We start from the raw sequence: 21,232 nt of genomic DNA on the forward strand, positions 1-21,232 counted from the left end.
AAAAAAAAGATATTAAGTGAAAGAAGATATATTTTAAAAATGAATTACAATAAAACCGAAACAGAAAAGTAAATGAAATTTTTTGGTGAAATCAAGTATTTTTCTTTTTCATCTCTAAATAAAAAATGAGAAAATGAAATTATTTGATATTATAATAAAACATAAAGCTTTTAGATTAAATAGGAATAAAAATATATATAAGAAAAATATAAATTATTATCATTCAACAAATTATAGCTATTTGATAAAACTTTTAAATGAAAAGAATTATATTTTAAATGAAGTAAATTCCTTATATTCCTTACTTACTACATTATCACAATATAAATATGAAAAATGTAAAAATACAAACAAAAATAATTTAGATTTATTAGATACTAATGAGAATAATATATTAGAACAATGGAAAAAATATATTAAAATTTACATAAGCTGGTTTCCAGAAATTAATGAAGATAAGTATAAATCAAAATGTTTTTCTTTACCTAGTAATATAACTTTTCATATTGTTGTTCCTAATAATGATATAAATTTATATAACTTTTTACAGAAGTATGATAATTATAATTTTCAAAAAATTTTAGAAAGAGTTCATAATAGCTCAAACACAAATGTAAATCCCTCAAATTATAAAAACGACGAAAATAATATTTATTCTAGTATAAAATATACAAATAATGAAGATAACCAAGGTGTGGACAATTCTAAAACAGTTGAGACAGAATTACATGAGAAGGAAAATTTATATGAGAAAAATAATACTATAAATAAATTGTATAAAAATAATGTAAATGAAAATACACCAAAAAAGAAAAAAGAAGAGGATATTCAAAATTTTATAGAATACTCTATAAAAAAAGAGACAAACCTATATAAAATAGAAAATGTAAGAAAACTTCAGAATGAGAATGTTAATTTAATTCAATTTAATAATTCTAATTGTAGTAATCCTAAAGATATTGTTTTTTTTTTTACTTTTAATTTATATGATTTGAAAGATAATGAAGAAATAAAAAAAATATTAAGCCAGTGCTTACAAGGAAATCTTGTAAAAAAACATGATTCGTTCAACCCTTTTCTTTTTATTGTTTACGATTTTAAAACATTAATACACATATTGAACAATATTGAATTAAAATTAATTAACATTAACAGTGTGTTTGATATTTATATTATAAGTTCGTTATTGCAACTTGTTCAAAGAGGAGAAAAATTGCAAAACGTTTTCAATGTATATTTAAATGATCATTTAAATTATGTATATCCTAAAAATTCAACACAACCAATAAATTTTTCGTATTTTTCAATATTCCCTCCTGAATTTTCAGATGTTGTTTCAGGAAAGTTTGGAATTTTTGGATGGGGAAAATATCAAAAAAAAAAAGAAAAAAGTAACAAGAAAAAGAAAAATTTAAAAGAAACGGATAATGAAAATGAGTTGGATTATATAAATAATATGAAAGATAAAAAAGATAAGGATTCTATCATAAAAAAAATTGAAAAAAAAAATAGGTTAAGTAAAATTAAGCAGGATAACTTTAGATTTATTCCTGTGGATATAAAAAATTTAAATAATATTAAGAAATTGGTATTTGGAAATAAAAGGGGTATGCACGAAATAACTGAAGAAGATATGATAAGTTATTGTATTTCAAGAAATTGTTGTTTGATTGTTTTATTTGACTTTTTAATTAAAAAATTTGAAGAAAATTTAAACATATTAAATATTTATATAAAATTGGAACAACCATTAATACTTTGCATAAGTGAAATCGAAAAAAGGGGGATATTTTTGAATGAAAAAAAAATAGAAGAAATTCAAAAAAACTCCATTGATCCACTTATGTATAAAAAGGAGATAGAAAATTTATGTAACTGTAGCATAAATTTAAATTCTTCCAAACAGGTATCTTCATTAATTTATAGAAATTTACTTGATCTCACTTTAAATAATGATGTTTCCGATAAAAAAATAGAGTATGACCAAAAAAGTGAGTATGAAATAAAAAAAATTCAAAATAATGAAAATTTTTCAAATATAACTAACTATGAAAGTAGTATTTTTGATTATACCAATAATGAACCTAGCGAAAATAGTAATGATAAAAGTAGTCATATGAAAAAAGAAGAAAAATATAATAATGATAATTTAATGAGGAATATTATAAACAGTAATTATTCCAATCCTATAACTGTTACTTCATTATCTTCTTCATCTGCATCTAACACAATTGAAGAAAATACATCTTTTTATTTTAATAATACTATAAATGAAATGAAAAGAAATAAAAACTTTCAAACAAATAACAAAATGTTAAAAATTATAGTTGATGAAATAGAAAAAAATGATTCAATAAAAGGGGAGGAAAAAGAAAAAATTAAAAAAATAATAAGTAATATAAAATTATATAGGGAATCAAAAAAGTTATTTCAAAATTATATAGAAAATTTGCCTAAATATATTCAAAAAAATACGAAGAAAATTCACTGCAATTTTAATCAAATAGGTGCATCAACAGGTAGATTATCATGTGACCAACCTAATTTGCAAAATATCCATTCTAGATTCCGATGTGCTATATCGCTAAAAAAAGATAATGGATTAAATGAAAACGAATCTTCAGAAATAAATAGTAAGAACTTAATTACTTTTGATTATAGGCAAATGGAATTATTTGTTATGGCGTATTTGAGTTTTGATGTTAATTTATTGAAGTTATTAACTTATAATGATGTTTTTATTGAAACTGCTAAACTCTTATTTAACACAAATGAGGTAACAAATGAATTAAGAAGGATGACTAAAACTGTAATTTATGGCATATTATATGGGCAAACAGAAAGTGGACTAGCAAAAAGTTTATTAATTAGTGATTCTCTTGCAAATAAATTAATTCAGAATTTTTTTAACTTTTTTCCTAATGTTTATAAATTTATGCAAATGCAGAAATATTTAGTTAAGCATATGAACTGTGTTTATACATTAATAGGAAGAAAAAGAATAATACTTCCTAATATAAAAAATAGATATAGAATTAGTATGAATACACCAATTCAAGGATGTGCAGCAGACATTATGAAATTTTCACTATTATCTTGTTTTAATATTTTAAGTTATGATATTTATAGTAACCAAAGATTATTAAAAATAAATAATATTACACCCTTATCAAATGATGACAAAAAATTTTTGAAACCAACAAAATTAATATTACAAGTTCATGATGAATTATTACTGGAAAGTGAGCAAGAAGCCACTAATTATATAATTCATTTATTAAAACCTGTTTTAGAAAATGCTTTTTATAATTTAATATATTATACAAATTCAATAAATAGACTAATGCTATTATTTGATTACATGCATGATAATATTTCTATCAAAACTTATATTGAAAATTTGGAAAAAATTAATAATAAAAAATATAAAATTAATCAGTATGAACAAAATAACCTAAATTATAATTTATCAAGCGATTTTAATCAAATTTTGGAAAATTATAATTTTAAACTACCTATCAAGGTAGAATTTGGTGGACATTATAAAGAATTCTCTTAATTCCTATATGTATTGTAATTTCAATGTTGTTCTTATTTTTTAACTTTTAGAATTAGTTTTTTTTTTTTCCATTTTTAACATTATTTAAATTCTTCTTTCTAATTTTTTATATAACCTTTTTTAAAACATCTTTCTTCTTATGCTCTAATTAATTTTTATGTAATATATTTTATTATGCCAACTTTTTTTTAAGTTACTTTTTTTTTTAATATTATTTTTTATTATGAAAAAAATGAAAACAAACAATAAAAAATAAAAATAAAAAACCAAAAAAATTACCACAAAAAGGTAAAATAATGAAGATACGAGAATTTGAGGAAAATATTAATATTTCATTTTAAAATTTATATTTGAAGGCACACCTTTACATTTAATTCAAAAAAAAAAAAAAAAAGTATATATAATAATAATTACACGCATTTTTTGTGATATATACTTTTCTACAGTAAATGCATTAACGATTCCTTTTTTTTTTTAATAATATTCATTAAAAATTTCCTTATCTATTGAATCTTCAAACTCTCTTTCTAAGGATTTTTTGCAATAAGGTGATTCTTTGTTAATATTTTTTTTTTTTTTAAGATTCGAAGATTTCTCTTTTTCCAATTCTTCACTTAAATTTTTATTTATTTCTTTCAATACGTTATTTTCTTTTACTAACTTTTTAAAATTCAAATTCAGATCATTTAAACTAGTACTAAAATTTTTTATCTTATCATTTAGAAATGAGTTTTTTCTTCTTAAAATTTCCATTTTGTGTAGAATCAATTTATTTTTATTTTCTAATTCCTCAATCTTCTTATTTTTTAGTAAAAGCAAATTATTCTCTCCATCATTTATATATTCACCATATATTGAAAAACTCATGTAATTTTTACTAGTTAATTCTTTCAAGTAATTTTTACAACTTTTACATTCAAGAGAATTTGAAAATATATCTTTATCCACTTTATATATCTCATTTAGACTTGCATTATTATTATTATTATAATCTCTACAATTTTCAAAATTACATTTTGTATCTAAATCATTTTTATTATTTAGCATTTCTTCATTTGATATTTTGTTATCATATAAAAAGATATCTGAAATATTTTCATTAGGTGCTTTTTGATTTAGTGTTTCATTATTTAAGCTTTCTTCATTGGATAAAACATTTAAATTACAATTTTTTGATATTTTTCTATTTAAAACCTTCTCTACTCTTTTTTTTATTTTTCCTCTCTTTTTGAGTTTATTTTCGTTATCATTAAATTTGGTTTTACGCAAAAAATTATTATTATTTTTTTTTGATTCATATATTACTTCATGTTTCGTTTCATTTACTTCAGGAAAACTTTTAATTTCATTTTGTTTCCTTGATTTTTTAATGTCTCCGGAAATACAAACATTATTATTCAATACTTCCGTTTTGTTTTTACTTATATTCGTTTCTGTTACTTTTTCATTAGTATTATTTTTTCCTTTTAATTCATCTTTTAATTTTGCATTGTCATAACTGTCAATCATATCAAGCATATCGAAAAAAAAATTTGTATTCGTATCTTCCATTTCTTTATTGTAATATTTCATCAAAACATCTTTTTTTATTTTGTCTTATAATATTTCATTTTTATATTCTCATTTTATATTTATTTTGTAAATATTTGTTTATATATTTATTTGTATACTTGTTTATTCATTTGCATATTTGTTTATTTTATTTTAGTTAATTTATATTCTTGTGAATTTTTTATTTGGTAACACGCAAATACTCTTAAAAATTCAATTGAGTAATAATCATATAAATGTGTTCTTTTTTAAAATTATTTCTTTATATAATTCATAAAATGTTTTTTTGTCAAATTAATAGTAATTTACAATTATAAGTTTTCTTCTGAAATAAATGGAAACTTATAAAAAAAAAAAAATACTATGGTATTTTTTTTATAAAAAAAGAATGTTAAAATTGTTCAATAAAACTTTAAAGATAATTTTCTTTTAAAAAAAATTAAAATTTATCTTAACACTACTTTGAGTATATATTTAAAAAAAAAATTTTAAATAACAAACACAAAAAATTTTTTTTTTTCACTTTTTTTTATAAAAAATTAGATATATATATATATATATATATATATATATATATATATATATATATATATATATATGTCACAAAAATAAAAAAAAATGATAATTAAAATGATGAATATTATTTAATATTTATCAATCTGACAAATTTGAATAATAAAAAATTTATAGTACCATCTCCGGCATAGCTATGAAATAAATGATCTGAACAATAGATGGAAATCTTATTTTCTTTCGATGATTTATGAAAGGAGATTAAATTTCTATCTTTACTGTAATTTTCACAATTACAAAAAGTTGAAAAATCATTATTTTCATTTATAGCATAATTCATCGTGTAATTTAATCCTTCTAAGAAGGGAATAATTTTCAAAAACATTCTAGCAAGGAAAAATCTTAAAAAAAATGGTTTTGCCTGAACATCTTTTTTATTTGAAACGATTTTAACTTCAAATAACGTGGAAAATAAATAATATTGTGAAGATAAATCAAGCATTATATGATAAAGGGAAAAAATAAAAACACCAAAAAATAAACCAAGCAGTACATCAGATGTATAATGTATAAAACCAATAATTATAAATACATAAATAAAACAACAAAACAAAGATAAAATAATTTTTAATGTTACACTGTTCATATAATAAAGAGAAAACATTAAAAGTAAAGTTGTTGAAAAAGAGTGGCCTGATACTATTAAATCTGAACACACATAAACTAAGTTCATGTTTATTTTCAATATTTGTAATAAATTAAAATGAATATTTCCACTTTCGAGAGGTAAGCAAGTCTCTAATGTAGCAGGCAAAGAAGTAACATATATTAATATCCCTCTTAAAATATAAAAGGACCCAAGCATATAAATAAATCGGCAAATAATAGCTATAGATAAGTATATGCTATTAAAAACAATTAATCTAAAAACTACAAAAACTGTTAAAATCGCTATTAAATTATTCGACAAATTATAGGAAGCCCACTTAGGTGGATATTCAAATAATTCATGTATTCTATCGCTTAATGGTGGTGTATATCTTTTATAATAGGAATCACTGTAAATCATTAAAAAACCTTGTATAATTAATGAAACTATTAGATATAATAAGGAAAATGCTAATTTAATTATTAATATTCTAAATAATTTCCATTTTGATAAATCATATGGGTCGTTTAATGTTGCTTTTCTTGATATGGTTACGTTATCCATTTCATTACATATATTTATATGATAGTTACAATTCATTTTATAATTTTTATTATTTTGTATTTCTATTACTTCTTCACCTTTATCATTTGCTTCCATAGCTTCTGTATTTTTCATTTTTTACAAATTTCAATTTTTTTTTAACAATTTATTTAAATATATTTAAAAAAAAAAGAATGAAAGGTTTATTTTTAAATTATTCCTTAAAATATTTATAAATAATTATGATTTATTATGTATAATAATTTCTTCTATCTCTTTTGTTTTTCCTTTGAATCATGCTCAAGAGCTAAAAGATTTTTTTTTTTTTTTAAATTAAAAAGAAAAAGGAATTTTTTTTTTTTCCCTCAATTCCACTGATTATTACAAAGTTATTTTAAATTTTATTCATTTATGCGTACCGATCAGTTCAAATTTTAGTATATGTAAAAATACAGTTTTTATAATAGCTTATTATTAAAAAAAAAAAAATTTTGTGCATTTGCTTATAAAAAATGGATATTAAGCTTTTTGGATACGGGCGTTCATCATGTAAATTATGTAAACTTACATTTATGAAGTCATCAAAATAAGCTTATATATATCTCTGATTATATTTCTTTTTTTATATTTCCATACCAAATTTTTCCTTTTAACAACATTAAAAAGAGAATATAATTTTTTTTATGGGGATATAAGTTATTTTTCACATAAAAGGATATATATAAATGATATATTTCAATGAAAGACCAAAAAAGAATATTTTAATTAATGATGTCACATTTATGTGTGCAAGTAATTTTTATTTTATTTAGGCACTACGTATTAAAAATTATATATTTTTAATAACCACACATTTAAAAAAAAAGGAATTTTGAATTTGTCTTAAAGTATTACTTATTTTAACATACGTAGTAGAGTCTTCCCTACTCTATCTTTGCCAAATTGCATATTCAGTTTTTTATAAATTTCAATAGAGACATTTAACAAATCATCATTAAAATATAAGCAGATAAGTTAGTGGACAATAATGTATAGACAAAAATTATATCACGAAAATTTTAGAAATTATTCATTTAAAAAATATGTATCTCTTATAAAATTTTAAAATAATAATAAATTTAAAGAAATTTATAAAAATAATAAAAAAACAAATTAAGTTCATAATGGGAAATAATCAAATATTAAGCAATAAATAAAAAAAAGGAAATTATAAAGAATATGTTAATTAAATAACAATTAAAAAAAGTTTAAAATCTTAATTTACATATTATATTTAACTTATGCATAATATACTCGAAATATTTAATTTTTCTTCGCTAATATTTTTCTAAATAAAGAAAAAAAAAAATACATATATATATAATAATTAAAAAATTAATTATTATTTTTTTTTCTACCTATATTTTTACATTTATTCAGTAAATTGTATATTGAAGATAAGCTATATGAACCATTTCCAGCATGAGAATGATAAAAATGGTCACTAAAATCATAATATTCTTCATTATTAGCATTTTTCTTTTTAATTATAAGACTTTTTGAATTCACCGGTTTACAAGGGCAAAAAGAATTCTAATATTATAAAAAAAAATTATGAAAGATTGTATTAAATATAATATATATATATATAGAAATTTTCTCTTGTTACCCATTCTTTATTATAAGAAGTAGAGATATCTATTCTATAATCCAAAGCTTCTAGATACCCAATTAAGGGAATTAAATAACAAAATAAGTTACATCTTTCTATGAATGATTTTAAATAATCAGAATCCTAAAAAAATTAGAAAAAAAATGTGCACATAATAAAAAAAATAATTTATTTTTTATAAATTTTTTTTAAATGAGTCTGTTCTAATATTTTTTTATTGAATATTTTTATCTTTTTTATTAGGTCCATTATATGAAAAACAATTTTCTTTTTTTTTTTTTATTGCAATTTTTATAATATATATATATTTTTAGTATTAATTATCATTTTTATTTTTTTAGTACGTTAATATAAAAGGATTTATTTATTGCATATCTTTTTGCAGCAATATCAAGAAGGTAATGATAACAAATAAAAACAGATGCTCCAAATACGTATCCCATTAATACATCTACAGTGTAATGGAATCTTGATATTATTATTATAGAAAATATAAATAAACTGTAAATAGAAATACAAACTTTTATGTAAATATTCTTTTCATAAAAAATCCATAAAAATTTTAATAATGTAGTATAAGCGGTATGTCCAGATATTATTAAATCGGTACATTCATATACTTGAGCAAAAATTATAAGGTATGAGGAATATAAATTTTCAAGAAAGCTTTTATCTCTTAAAGGTTTACATGTAGATATTGGACAAGGTATAGTAGTTACATAAATAAATAAAGATCTTATATAATAAATAAGAGATAACATAAGAATCATTCTAATTAGCATTGTTAATGACAATAAAAAAGGGAAAAATAACCCAAACCTTAAAAGAGTAATAATTGATAAAATCATAATGTTTCCATTAACAAATACTGTATTAATAAATGGTGGTATCTTTTTAAATAATTCATGAATCCTATCTTTTAATGGTTCATCACCAGCATTATAGTATGAATCACTTAATATTATAGAATAGCATTGAATATATACTCCAATTATTCCAAAGATAAAAGCATATAGCAAACGGATAAAGAAAATTTTGTATATTTTTCTTCTAAAGTTCAAATTTTTTATTTCTATACTCCTTGAGCTATCATTCTTCTTTTCAAAATAATCATCTAAAAATTAAAAAAACTTCTTATGCATATATATAATAACTTATTTTAAATATTTTTAATATATACGTTTTGAAAATATATGCATTTATTAAAAGGTATTATTTAATTCATATATATATACATATATACAACTGAGATATAACATATATTTCGATTAAAGTTGTTAATTTTTTTTTTTTTTAAGCATAATATTTACACAAAAATATTTTTTAATATATTTTTCTTTTCTTTTTTTAAATACCTATATTTTCTATTGATACACCTTGTAAATCAGGAGAGACAGAATCACTCGTTTTTAATCTCTCATTCTTTTCTGAAATATTATCAGCACTTTTACAATATGTTTGTTTAGTATCGTTAAAATTTAATATAAAGTTAACATTATCCTTTAATGGATCATTTAGTTCATGTATCATTTTTCTATTTTCAACTTTAGGCATTTTTATTACCTTTTTTACAATTATTATAAAATTTATATGTATAATATTATCAAATAAATGGTATGAATTTAAATTTATTTATAACATCTTTTTTTGTTTCTCATTTATTTTGTTAGCATATTTGTGTGTTGAAAAGTATGTAACAAAAAATGTTAAAAATGTATAAGATAATATCCAATTAAAAAGAAAATTAAACTTTAAGACGCCTTAAAATTTTTTTCCTTTAATATTTTACTTTTGCACAATCTACATTTTATATAATGTAAAAATTATTTTAGAAATAACAAAAAAAAATATTATATAGATGCATATATATATATATATATATGTGCGGTGTAAAATGTCTTAATAATGTAATTAAAGACAACTATTATTTTCATAAATTATTTAAATGAAAATAATAAAATATTTACTAAAATGTTAATTTTTTTTCAATTATATTTATATGAAATATTAAAAAAAAAGGACAAATCAAAAAGATAATTTTTTTTAAAATTGTTTAAGCTAACATATTTAAAATATACAACACATTAAAAAAAAGAGAAATTTATAATTTTGCAATTGATAATTAAAAATAAATGAACATAAAAAATATAAAAAATTTCGTGAAACAAAAATAAAAATTTTAAATTTCAAATCCATATAAAATTTCTAGACTCATATAAATTTTAAAATTATTTTTTTTTTCAATTTCCTTTTATTATTTTTTTTCTTTTAATAATGTTTTTTATTTTATTATTTCAATTATGCATGCATAATATAAGCAGTAAATTAATATTTAACAGTTGATAATATTGGTATAAAAATAAGCATGCATATATTTACTTTTTGTTTTGCCTGCAAATAACTTTAAGGAATATCGAAAAAAATAACGTACAATTTAATGACTATTTCCATTTATAATGTGAAAAATATATTGTGATTATAAAAAGTGTATGAAAAATTAAATAAAAATACAAAAAAATTAAAAAGTGAAACAATTTCTAAAAAAAAAAAATATAAAGATATATTAATAAAAATTTAAGATATTAAAAAAATATATGAATAATTTAGAAAGAAATATATAATTTTATAAATTATATAGAGTTATACCTATACATGAAATGCATTTTTATTAAAGTGTAATTTTTTTTTCACTTTTATATTGTTAAAAAAGGATAAAAGAAATATTTAAATTTTCACTCTCTTCATTATAAAATTATAGTCTTTTTTTTTTTACGGTGCATTTTCTCTTTTTAAAATATCTAAATCGCGATTTGAATAATAATTTAAGTGCATTATGGATTCATAATTTTCTTTATTTTTTTCATATAGATCCTTCATAAAAATGGATATAACAAACAAACATGTATGCTGATATAACTGTTATATATAAATGAATAATTATATATTATTTTATTTTCACAGATATAGCTATAAATCAATATATAAAATTACTATCATATATTCTATTCCTTTTTTTAATATTTCAAATTTTTGAAATTTTTCATTTAAGGCATTATTCAATATTTCATTTTGTCCTGGGTTAAATGATTCTTGCCATTTTCCCAACTAAATAAAAGAATAATATAATTATTTTATAAAATAAGTTTAAATGAGAAGTAAAAAAAAAAAAAAAAAAAAAAGCTATTTTAAGTAATGATTTTTATTCTATTAATTTATATAACCTCTATTGTATTTATTTCTAGAGATTCATTTTTTAATTTTTTCTTTGTTTCTAAAAAATAATTCTTTAAAAAAAAAAGGAACATTAATATATTTTTTTATTTTTTATATTTAACAGTTTTCATTATTAAATTTTTTTTTTTTATATATATACTTCTAATAATAATTTTTGTAGATACGTATATAACTTCATCCTATTTTTATTATATATTTTTTCATATTCCTTGCAAATTTTTGTGAGTAGCATTTTTTTTATATCTGTTTCTAATTTTAATTCTTCTAGGACCTTTATCTGTTTTTTTCTTTTTTCTTTAATTTTTTTCAAACTTATTTTTAGTTTTTCATAATCAATAATATTTTTTTCTAATAACTCTACATCTTTATCTAAATTTTCTAATTTTTCTGATATATTTACAAATTTAAATGATTAAAATAATAATATATATATTTCCAATTGTAATTTTTTACGAACTAATACGATGAAAAAGAAAAAAAAATTTCTCTTTGTTATTATCATTACTTTTATGAATTGATATATTTTTTTTGAATTCTTCTAAATATTTCATTTTAGACAAATAATTTTTTTTTTTATTAAGTTTATCGTCCTAACCAATTTATGAAAAAAAAAAAGTTCTAAACTTATATAATTACAGGAAAATTAAAAAAATAAAATAATAATTTAGTTTCTTACTCATTAACTAACCTCTAATTTTTGAATCATTCCTAATTGATCATTTAATATTAATTTAAAATAATTTTGTGTATTTAAAATATTTTCATTATATTCTACTAAAATATTTCTTTTCGAAAATATATTATTCTATTATAAATATTATTTTTTTATATATATAGATAATATAATAAGTTATACTTTATATTTTCATTTTTATCTTTTTGTAGATTAAAAATAAATTTTTGTCTTTTTCTATCTAATTTATCTCTCTCCTATAAAATTATCAATTTATTGACAATTCTATGATAGTTAATATATTTTATATATGTTTTTATAAAATTAGGAAAATAAATTAATTTTTTAAAAAATTAACCAGATTAATTTTTTTGGAGTAGTTTTTTCTTATTTCTTTGAGGGTACTAGTAAATCTACTGTTAATTTCGTCTATCATTTCATTTTGAGACAAAACAATAGAATTTAATTTATTTAAATGTTGAATATTTGTAACATTTATTAGTTTATCATAATCTTTATTTGATTGTTGATTTTTTTTTTCTATTCTTTAATTAAAAAATAACAAAAAATATCAAAAAATATTCATATTACAAATTAATTTATTTTAATAAAAAATAATTTTACTCTGTAGTTTTAGAATGCTCATATATATTTATTTCATTTTTTGTGAGATTATCTAGAAAGGTTTCATAACACTTTAATACATATCTATTTATAATATTTTCAATTTTTCTAGAAGATAAAAACTTAAATGACTTATTTTCCTCTAACTCTATTTCTTTATTTTTTAATTCTAATTTCAATATCTGATTAGAAAAAAAGAAAAAAGCTCTTTATATTAACTTAAAGTATTTAGTCTAATATTTTATATTTTTTAATTCTTTTGTATATTTTTTTTTTGACATAAAATTTATCTAAAATTGTACATATATATTTTTTTACAACCTTTAAATCGTGGTAACCCAAAAATATATTATCATCTATATTTTTTATTTTTGAATTAATATCTTCTACATTTTTTTTCTCAACTTCTATTTCTTTATTTATCTTGCTTATCTTTGTGTTCATCATTTAAAAATAAAATAAAATATTAATATTATTTTAATTAGTTTTTTAATTTATTTTATTTTTTACTTCGTTTATCAATTTTTCTTTTTCTTCCTTTATTTTGGAGTTGATTTTTTTAGTATTTTTCATTTTTTTTAAATATATTAATAACTTTAAAAGTAAAGAATAAAAAAGGAATTTCTTTTATTTAATATGCATATTTTTTTATTATGAAAATTTAATTATTTTAGATAAATTAAAACCTCACTATAAAAAAAAAATGTGTAAATAGAACTACTTATTTACGAGAGATTTATGAATTTAATATTTTAATAAAATTATATTATACATATAAGTTATTTCATCGCGTTTTATTTCATTTTATATCTTTTATTATAATTTTATTTTTGTATTCCTTATCTTTTATATCTTTCATTATGAAAATTTTTTTATATTTTTTTAATACAAAATTATTTTATTTGTCGTTTTTATTAAAAAAAATATTTTAATTAAAATAATGGAAAAAAAATAAAATTTTTTTTATATCTTTTAGTCTTAAAAAAGACAAATTAGTGCACAAAAAAAAAAAAATTAAAAATTGGAGATATTTCAATTAAAAATAATATAAGTTATAAAAAAAAAAAAAATAACTTAAATTTTATATTTTTATAAAATTAAATAATGTACGGAGTTTTTTTTTTTTTTTGTTAACAAATGGCAAAAAATAAAATTGTTTTGAACAAGTCTTTTTTGTAGGAGAAAATGCTATTTTTTCAAAGATTAAAAAAACTGATATAATAAAATATATTGTAAATTAATAAAGATATATATTCATTTATTTAAAAATGTCTGATTACTTTAAAAGTCTTACTGAATTTTCTTATATATGTTAAATTATATTTAAATATATAATTTTTTAAGTTATCTTTTTTGTTACATCCAAGCATTTTTGCATGTGCATCATTTGAAGAAGTGTGGATTCGAAAACAATTTATATGAATTTCTTTTTATTAACCATTATTTTTTTAGTTCAAAAAATTTATAATTAATACTTTTCAATAATTTAAAACATTTTCTTTGCTAAAAAAAAAAAAAAATTAAAGAAATTGGAATTCGTGATCATATATTAAAAAAGAAAAATAAATAGACATAAAATAGTAATATTTCAGAAATGGAAAGGAAATAAAAGTATAAGTATGATCACTTTTTCTTTGAAAAAGTTTAAATTAATTTAAGAAATAAAAAATTTTCAGGTTTTTCACAAAAAATATTTTTTTGGTTATTACTGTGAAAGTTATATTTTGAGTATTTTCATAAGAATAATTTTTTTCAAAAAATTATGAATGCTTTGTTGTAGATTAATGTAAAATGTGATATTAACTTCTATTTTTACATTCATTTGTTCAAATTGAACTTTTTTTTTTTTTTTCATCATATCATCTAATATAAAGCACAATTTTTCTTTTATTAATTATTAAAAAAAAAAAAAATTAGAATAGTTCTGAATCACTAAAAAAAAAAAAAAATAGAGCATATCATGATCACATGATAAAAGAGAATGTTTTATTTATATACATATTATATTAATTTTAATAATTATAAAAAAAAAAATTTTATATTAAATTTAATTTTAATTTTTAGTTGTATATTTATTTTAATATTTAGCTTTAATATTTTGAGAACACAGACTTTTTCTTCTTACTTATAATTCTTATATATATAAAATATTCATGTTTTTTTTTATAATTTCATAAAGAACATTTCACTATTTCAATTTCCCATTTAATTAATTAAAAAAAAATACAATAAAATAAAATTTTCCTTTGATATTATAATTGATTCCTTTTTATCATTGTATTTTTTTTTTTATAAAATGGAAGCTTATATTTTTATCTCCATTTGTATTTTGCTAATTAAATTTATAAACACAGAAGGTTACATATAGAAAAAAAAAATTATATACATTAAATTAAATATTAATAAAACATACAAATAAAATATATAAATTATTTTATCTTTCATTTTCTTTTTTTTCTTTAACTTAAATATAGAACAACATCCATCTTTTAGTAATGAAGGTATAATAAAAAAATATATAAACCCCACACATTCAAAAAAAGACTAATTACAAATTTTAATATATACATTTATCATCCATTTTTTATTTGTTTTCGTTACAAACATAGAAGCGTTTGATTATTATAATACTGAATTATGTAAAGCATAAAATACATGAATATACACACATATTTAAGAAAAAAAATTTTATATTCTAATAATAGAATAGGCAAGTAAATGATTATTTATTTCTATTTTTTTTTTTAAACATAGTTAGAGATTCTACTAAGTTATCAAATTCCGGGGACAATACTGGTAATATATTATGTTAAATATACATTGACTAAATACTTTAAGTAATTATAAAATAAATATATTTAAAAATAATATACTTATAAATTTTTTTTTCCCCCTTTTAAATGTAGTAAATAATACTCAAAGTGCAAGTAGAAATTGTAATTAAAAATTATATTCAATTATATGCTCTATAAAAAAAAAAAAAAAAAAAATAAGGCATATATTTTAATATAATATTCATAAGGGAAATTAATATAATTTTTTTTTTTTTTTTATTTCATTTCAGATATGAATCCTAACTTTAGTTATAAAATAAGAAGATGTTATAAAAATAATAATAATTTGAATTATAAATATATATATGTATATATATAAATATATTCATTATACATTTTAATATAAATAGTGAAGTAAACATATAATTTTTTTTTTTTCAATTAAATATCATTTATTTCAGTCATCCCTTCTAGTGAATGTTATAAAAACAAATATGAATTAATCTATATATAATGAAGCATTAAACCTTATATTATTGTAGAAATATAAATATAAATATTATTTTCTGTTTTTTTTTCTTCAATTATAAAGTGTTGCCTAATTCAATCCTCCCTTCTGTTAATGGTTATATAAACAAACACGAATTAATCTATATATAATGAAGCATTAAACCTTATATTATTGTAGAAATATAAATATTATTTTCTTTTCTTTTTTTTTAAACACATTTAGATTTTCATTTTCCCCCTGAATTACTTTGTAAAAAAAAAAAAATATATTAAGGTGTATGTATATAATAATTATATATTCTAGGTTGAATTATCATAAAGTAAATTAATATTTTCTTTTTCTTTTATATAAATTAGTGTATCCTGATCTTTCCTTTAATCAAAATTTAAGAAGTGGAGGTGAATTATATTATATATATAATAATTAAAAAATTTTAAATAAATAATCATAAAATAAATAATTATATATATAATTTCTTCTATTTTTATTTATTTTAAATATATTAACAGATCCCATACCTTCAACTAATAGACAAAGTATGTATAAAAATATATTAATATACATCTATAACAATTAAAAATTACAATTAATATTATTCTAAAATAAATATATATATAATTTATTCTATTTTTATTTATTTTAAATATATTAACAGATCCAATACCTTTAACTAGTAGAAAGAGTTTGTATAAAAATATATTAAGATACATCTATAACAATTAAAAAATTACAATTAAGATTATTCTAAAATAAATATATATATAATTTCTTCTATTTTTATTTATTTTAAATATATTAACAGATCCCATACCTTCAACTAATAGAAAAAGTATGTATAAAAATATATTAAGACACATTTATAACAATTAAAAAATTACAATTAAGATTATTCTAAAATAAATATATATATATAATTTCTTCTATTTTTATTTATTTTAAATATATTAACAGATTCCATACCTTCAACTAGTAGACAAAGTATGTATAAAAATATATTAAGACACATTTATAACAATTAAAAATTACAATTAAGATTATTCTAAAATAAATATATATATATAATTTCTTCTATTTTTATTTATTTTAAATATATTAACAGATCCCATACCTTCAACTAGTAGACAAAGTATGTATAAAAATATATTAAGACACATTTATAACAATTAAAAAATTACAATTAAGATTATTCTAAAATAAATATATATATATAATTTCTTCTATTTTTATTTATTTTAAATATATTAACAGATCCCATACCTTCAACTAGTAGGCAAAGTATGTATAAAAATATATTAGATATATTTACAATAATTAGAAATTTCAATTTAATTTTTTCTAAAATAAATAAATATACACATAATTAAAAAATTTTTTCATTTTAATTATTATGTCAGTACCTATAATTTTCTCTGATGATTGTAAGTTTAGATATACACAAGAAATATTTATAATAATTAACATTTTTAAATAATATAATCATAACATAAATTCAATTATAAATTATTTTATTATTTCTCCCCCCATTTTTATCATTTTGGATACTTTACTAGCTGTTAATACCAGCAATAGCAATTGTAATTAATCTAATAATTCATTAAATTATATATATATGTATTAAATATTATATTTTAAATTATAATAAAATAAATAAATAATTTCTTTTTTTTTGTTTTATTTTTTATATGGACCTCTATAAAGATTATTATACCGGTTTGATTATCAAAAAAAAAGAGAAAAATTTAAATATCATAAATATATATTTAAGAAAAAAATTTACATAATAATTTATTTTGTATTATTTCGTGTAAAAAATATGAGAATATATATATTTTTTCTTTTTTTATACAATATAATTATCTATTATTTTTATATACAGAATCTACTTCATCGGTAATTGAAAATAAAAAATATATATAAATTATAAAAATAAAAAAATATTCTTTTTCTTTTATATTTTTTAGTCTGATCAGACAAGTATGCAAAACAAAGAATAATTCTATACAAAAATATGAATAAAATAAAAAAGGAAAAAAAATAAATAAATATATATGAAAAAATAAAAAATAAATAAATACATATGAAAAAATAAAAAATAAATAAATACATATGAAAAAATTAAAAATTAAATATATTACATTCATTTAACTTTATATTTGAGATATATATAAATTTCATATATATATGTATTAATTTTATTAAGTAAATAAATTAGTGCATGCATCCATTATCATGATATTTCTCATTGTTTTATTGCATTTTTATTTTAAAGTCTTTTACATAAAAAAATATAAAAAAAATAAAAAGAATAAATTAATTTATATTTAAAGAAAAAAAAATATATCATTTTTTTAGCGATTTCAAAAGAATTATTTTATACAGTTTTTATATAAAATATAATATATATATTATTATATTCATTTTCTTTAAAAATCAAAAATTATTTTAGGTCCTAATATGTTAAGAGAACATTCTACAAAATGGACATTTACAAATTCAGATGATCAAAAAGTTTATATACACAACTATTTAGATAGTTTATTAGATAGTGATACAGAAGAATACAATAAAGAAACTTATTATGAATCAGATAATGAAGTAATTTTAAATTTTTTTATTTAAATTGAGATTCATATTGTTAAATCTGTCTCATTTATTTTTATACATTTTTTTTTTTTATTTATAGGAACCAATTGAAAATAAAGATACAAAATTTATAGACTTAATGTGTATAAAAACGTATGTATTAAAAGCAAAAGAAATTTTATACGGAACACTAAAAGAAAAAGAAAAATTATATTTAGATATATGTAGACAATGCAAACATTTATTTAATAATGAAAAAGAATGCTTAAATTTGAAACTTATCATAAAGGAAAATCATTCAGGTAAAAAATAAAAATATATATATATAGAAGATATGAAATTTGTGCTAGAATAAATGTTAATTTTTTTCATTTTAAAAAATTACTGACATTTTATTTCTTTTCCTTTTTATAGAGATTAAAGTCCCTCAATTAGGCCTTAAATTTGATAAATGGAGTAAATAAAATATGCATATTTAATATATATATATATGGAATTTTTAATTTTCTAATTATTAATTTCATGTTAATATTTAAATTATTTTTTTTTTTATAGATGGAATAAATCAGATAATGATTATTAATTACCCAGTAACGTATGTTTTTTCTAAGTTGCTATCTTTTTTAAATAATGTAAATGTATATGATGAGAGACAAATAAATCATTCTTGTGGTTCATTATTAACAAAAGTATCAATAGAAATAAACAAACATATGATGGGTTTAAAAGAAGATTTTGGTATTTTTAATAGGGATGTTTATAAATATATGATTGATTTTAGATCCATATTTATAACTAGTTATGAAGATAGTGAAAATTTTTTCTGGAGAAGTTGTGAAATTTTAAGAAAAACACTGTGTAAAATCAAAACTTTAAATAATGATTTAATGAAAATTTCTTCAAAAAAACTTTTAAACCCCCAAGCATATTCTAAAAAAGTAGATGAAAACTTAATTCATTTGATATATCCAAAAAGAGAAACAAATTTGCATAATTATATCAAGCCAATTTGTAATTTTATTTTTATTGCTGGTAGTATTGTTGATGAAGTAGATAGAATTTATAATAAAGAAATAAGTGTTGTTTCTTTAAAAAAAAGAGATTACGTAGACTTATTTTATTTAAGAGATACTAATCATGTAAAGAATACTTGTTCTGTTTATGTAATGATTTCTATATCTTGGTTTTTTAATCAAATAAATTTGGATATTTATAATAAAAATAGAAGCGTTAAATCATTATTTCATGAAAAATTTTCCATACAAAATTTAAGAAACATTGTTTATTCAATTTATAATTCTGTAAATGAAACTAAGGGAGACATTCTTGACATATGTCTAGATAGTATGGTTGATATAATTCATATGATGAATTTAATGATATTATTTTATTATGAAAAGGAAAATTTTCTTTCTAGAGATAATTTAACATTTTCTAAATTAATTAAATTTACTGATTTATATATAATGCGCCAAAAAATAACAGATATCAATAAAGATACTGAAGGTTTACGATCAACAGAATCTCAGAAAAATCCTTTATTCAACATGACCAATACTGAAAATACTGTTTGTATGATGAAACACATATCCAATAGAATGAATTTTTTTATTTCATTGCTTAAAAAATCTTATCTGAGAGATCTAATGTTTGAAAATTATGAAAAATATTTAATGGATAATATTTTTATAGATAATGAACAGTTACATTTTTGTACTTCATCTGGGGATTACTTAATTCGTAACATATTTTTTAATAATGTATATCCAATAATTAGTGCTTATATTTAATGAAAAAAATACTAAATGTTTTTTTTTTCTTCTTTCTCTCATTCTTTTTACATTGCTTTGCTCTTCTTACAATAAATTTATGTTAAGATCCCTTTTTTTTTTTCATTTTTGGGTAAATTATATACTAAAAAAATTCACTATATATAAAAGGCATTATTAATGCTACGTTTGTTAAGAATATATTTTTCTGTTTGAGATTTTCTCTTTTTTTTTTGTATATTTTTTTTGTCTTTCATTTTTCAAGATACAACTTTTTTTTTTTTTTTAAGAAATATATGCACAAATTTAATAAAACTATAAAAAGTTTATTTAGCATTGTTAATTAAACTAAAATAAATAAAAAAAAAAAAAAGTAGTAATGTTAATTGAATAAAATTAAACAATACAATATAAATTAATGGTAAAAAATAAAAATATAGAGTGGATAACTAAAGAATAAAAGAATAACGATGAAATATTCTATAAAGTTCAATTGAAAAACCTAATCTTATTAGAACAAAAAAAAATAATAATAATAGAAACTTTTCAAAATGCTTATTAATAAATAAATTTTAAATGAAGTGTATATGTGTTATTT

At 18.0% G+C, this 21,232-nt stretch overlaps 6 protein-coding genes across 6 annotated transcripts; 2 read left to right on the plus strand and 4 right to left on the minus strand.

The window, feature by feature from the left end:
* Positions 1 to 133: 133 nt before the first annotated feature.
* On the plus strand, positions 134 to 3,559 carry PRELSG_1123000 (DNA polymerase 1, putative; the record flags this gene model as incomplete). The annotated part of the gene is made up of 1 exon (XM_028677505.1): positions 134 to 3,559. The coding sequence occupies one exon, from the start codon at positions 134 to 136 to the stop codon at positions 3,557 to 3,559; it is 3,426 nt and encodes a 1,141-aa protein (XP_028533887.1).
* Positions 3,560 to 4,033: 474 nt separating this feature from the next.
* On the minus strand, positions 4,034 to 5,110 carry PRELSG_1123100 (conserved Plasmodium protein, unknown function; the record flags this gene model as incomplete). Its single annotated transcript, XM_028677506.1, has 1 exon — positions 4,034 to 5,110. One exon carries the CDS (start codon positions 5,108 to 5,110, stop codon positions 4,034 to 4,036), a length of 1,077 nt encoding a protein of 358 aa, XP_028533888.1.
* Positions 5,111 to 5,750: 640 nt separating this feature from the next.
* On the minus strand, positions 5,751 to 6,950 carry SMS2 (sphingomyelin synthase 2, putative; the record flags this gene model as incomplete). The annotated part of the gene is made up of 1 exon (XM_028677507.1): positions 5,751 to 6,950. One exon carries the CDS (start codon positions 6,948 to 6,950, stop codon positions 5,751 to 5,753), a length of 1,200 nt encoding a protein of 399 aa, XP_028533889.1.
* A 1,239-nt stretch (positions 6,951 to 8,189) lies between these two features.
* Positions 8,190 to 10,020, minus strand: PRELSG_1123300 (sphingomyelin synthase 1, putative; the record flags this gene model as incomplete). Its single annotated transcript, XM_028677508.1, has 4 exons — positions 8,190 to 8,387; positions 8,464 to 8,589; positions 8,811 to 9,580; positions 9,822 to 10,020. 4 exons carry the CDS (start codon positions 10,018 to 10,020, stop codon positions 8,190 to 8,192), a joined length of 1,293 nt encoding a protein of 430 aa, XP_028533890.1.
* A 1,215-nt stretch (positions 10,021 to 11,235) lies between these two features.
* On the minus strand, positions 11,236 to 13,570 carry PRELSG_1123400 (conserved Plasmodium protein, unknown function; the record flags this gene model as incomplete). The annotated part of the gene is made up of 11 exons (XM_028677509.1): positions 11,236 to 11,337; positions 11,458 to 11,571; positions 11,688 to 11,750; positions 11,840 to 12,087; positions 12,206 to 12,290; positions 12,389 to 12,485; positions 12,557 to 12,630; positions 12,732 to 12,918; positions 12,998 to 13,179; positions 13,319 to 13,429; positions 13,508 to 13,570. 11 exons carry the CDS (start codon positions 13,568 to 13,570, stop codon positions 11,236 to 11,238), a joined length of 1,326 nt encoding a protein of 441 aa, XP_028533891.1.
* Positions 13,571 to 18,736: 5,166 nt separating this feature from the next.
* PRELSG_1123500 (conserved Plasmodium protein, unknown function) lies at positions 18,737 to 20,655 on the plus strand (the record flags this gene model as incomplete). The annotated part of the gene is made up of 4 exons (XM_028677510.1): positions 18,737 to 18,877; positions 18,966 to 19,167; positions 19,280 to 19,321; positions 19,421 to 20,655. 4 exons carry the CDS (start codon positions 18,737 to 18,739, stop codon positions 20,653 to 20,655), a joined length of 1,620 nt encoding a protein of 539 aa, XP_028533892.1.
* Between the last annotated feature and the right edge of the window lie 577 nt (positions 20,656 to 21,232).

Source organism: Plasmodium relictum, assembly GCF_900005765.1.
Source record: "Plasmodium relictum strain SGS1 genome assembly, chromosome: 11".
Lineage (NCBI taxonomy): Eukaryota > Apicomplexa > Aconoidasida > Haemosporida > Plasmodiidae > Plasmodium > Plasmodium relictum.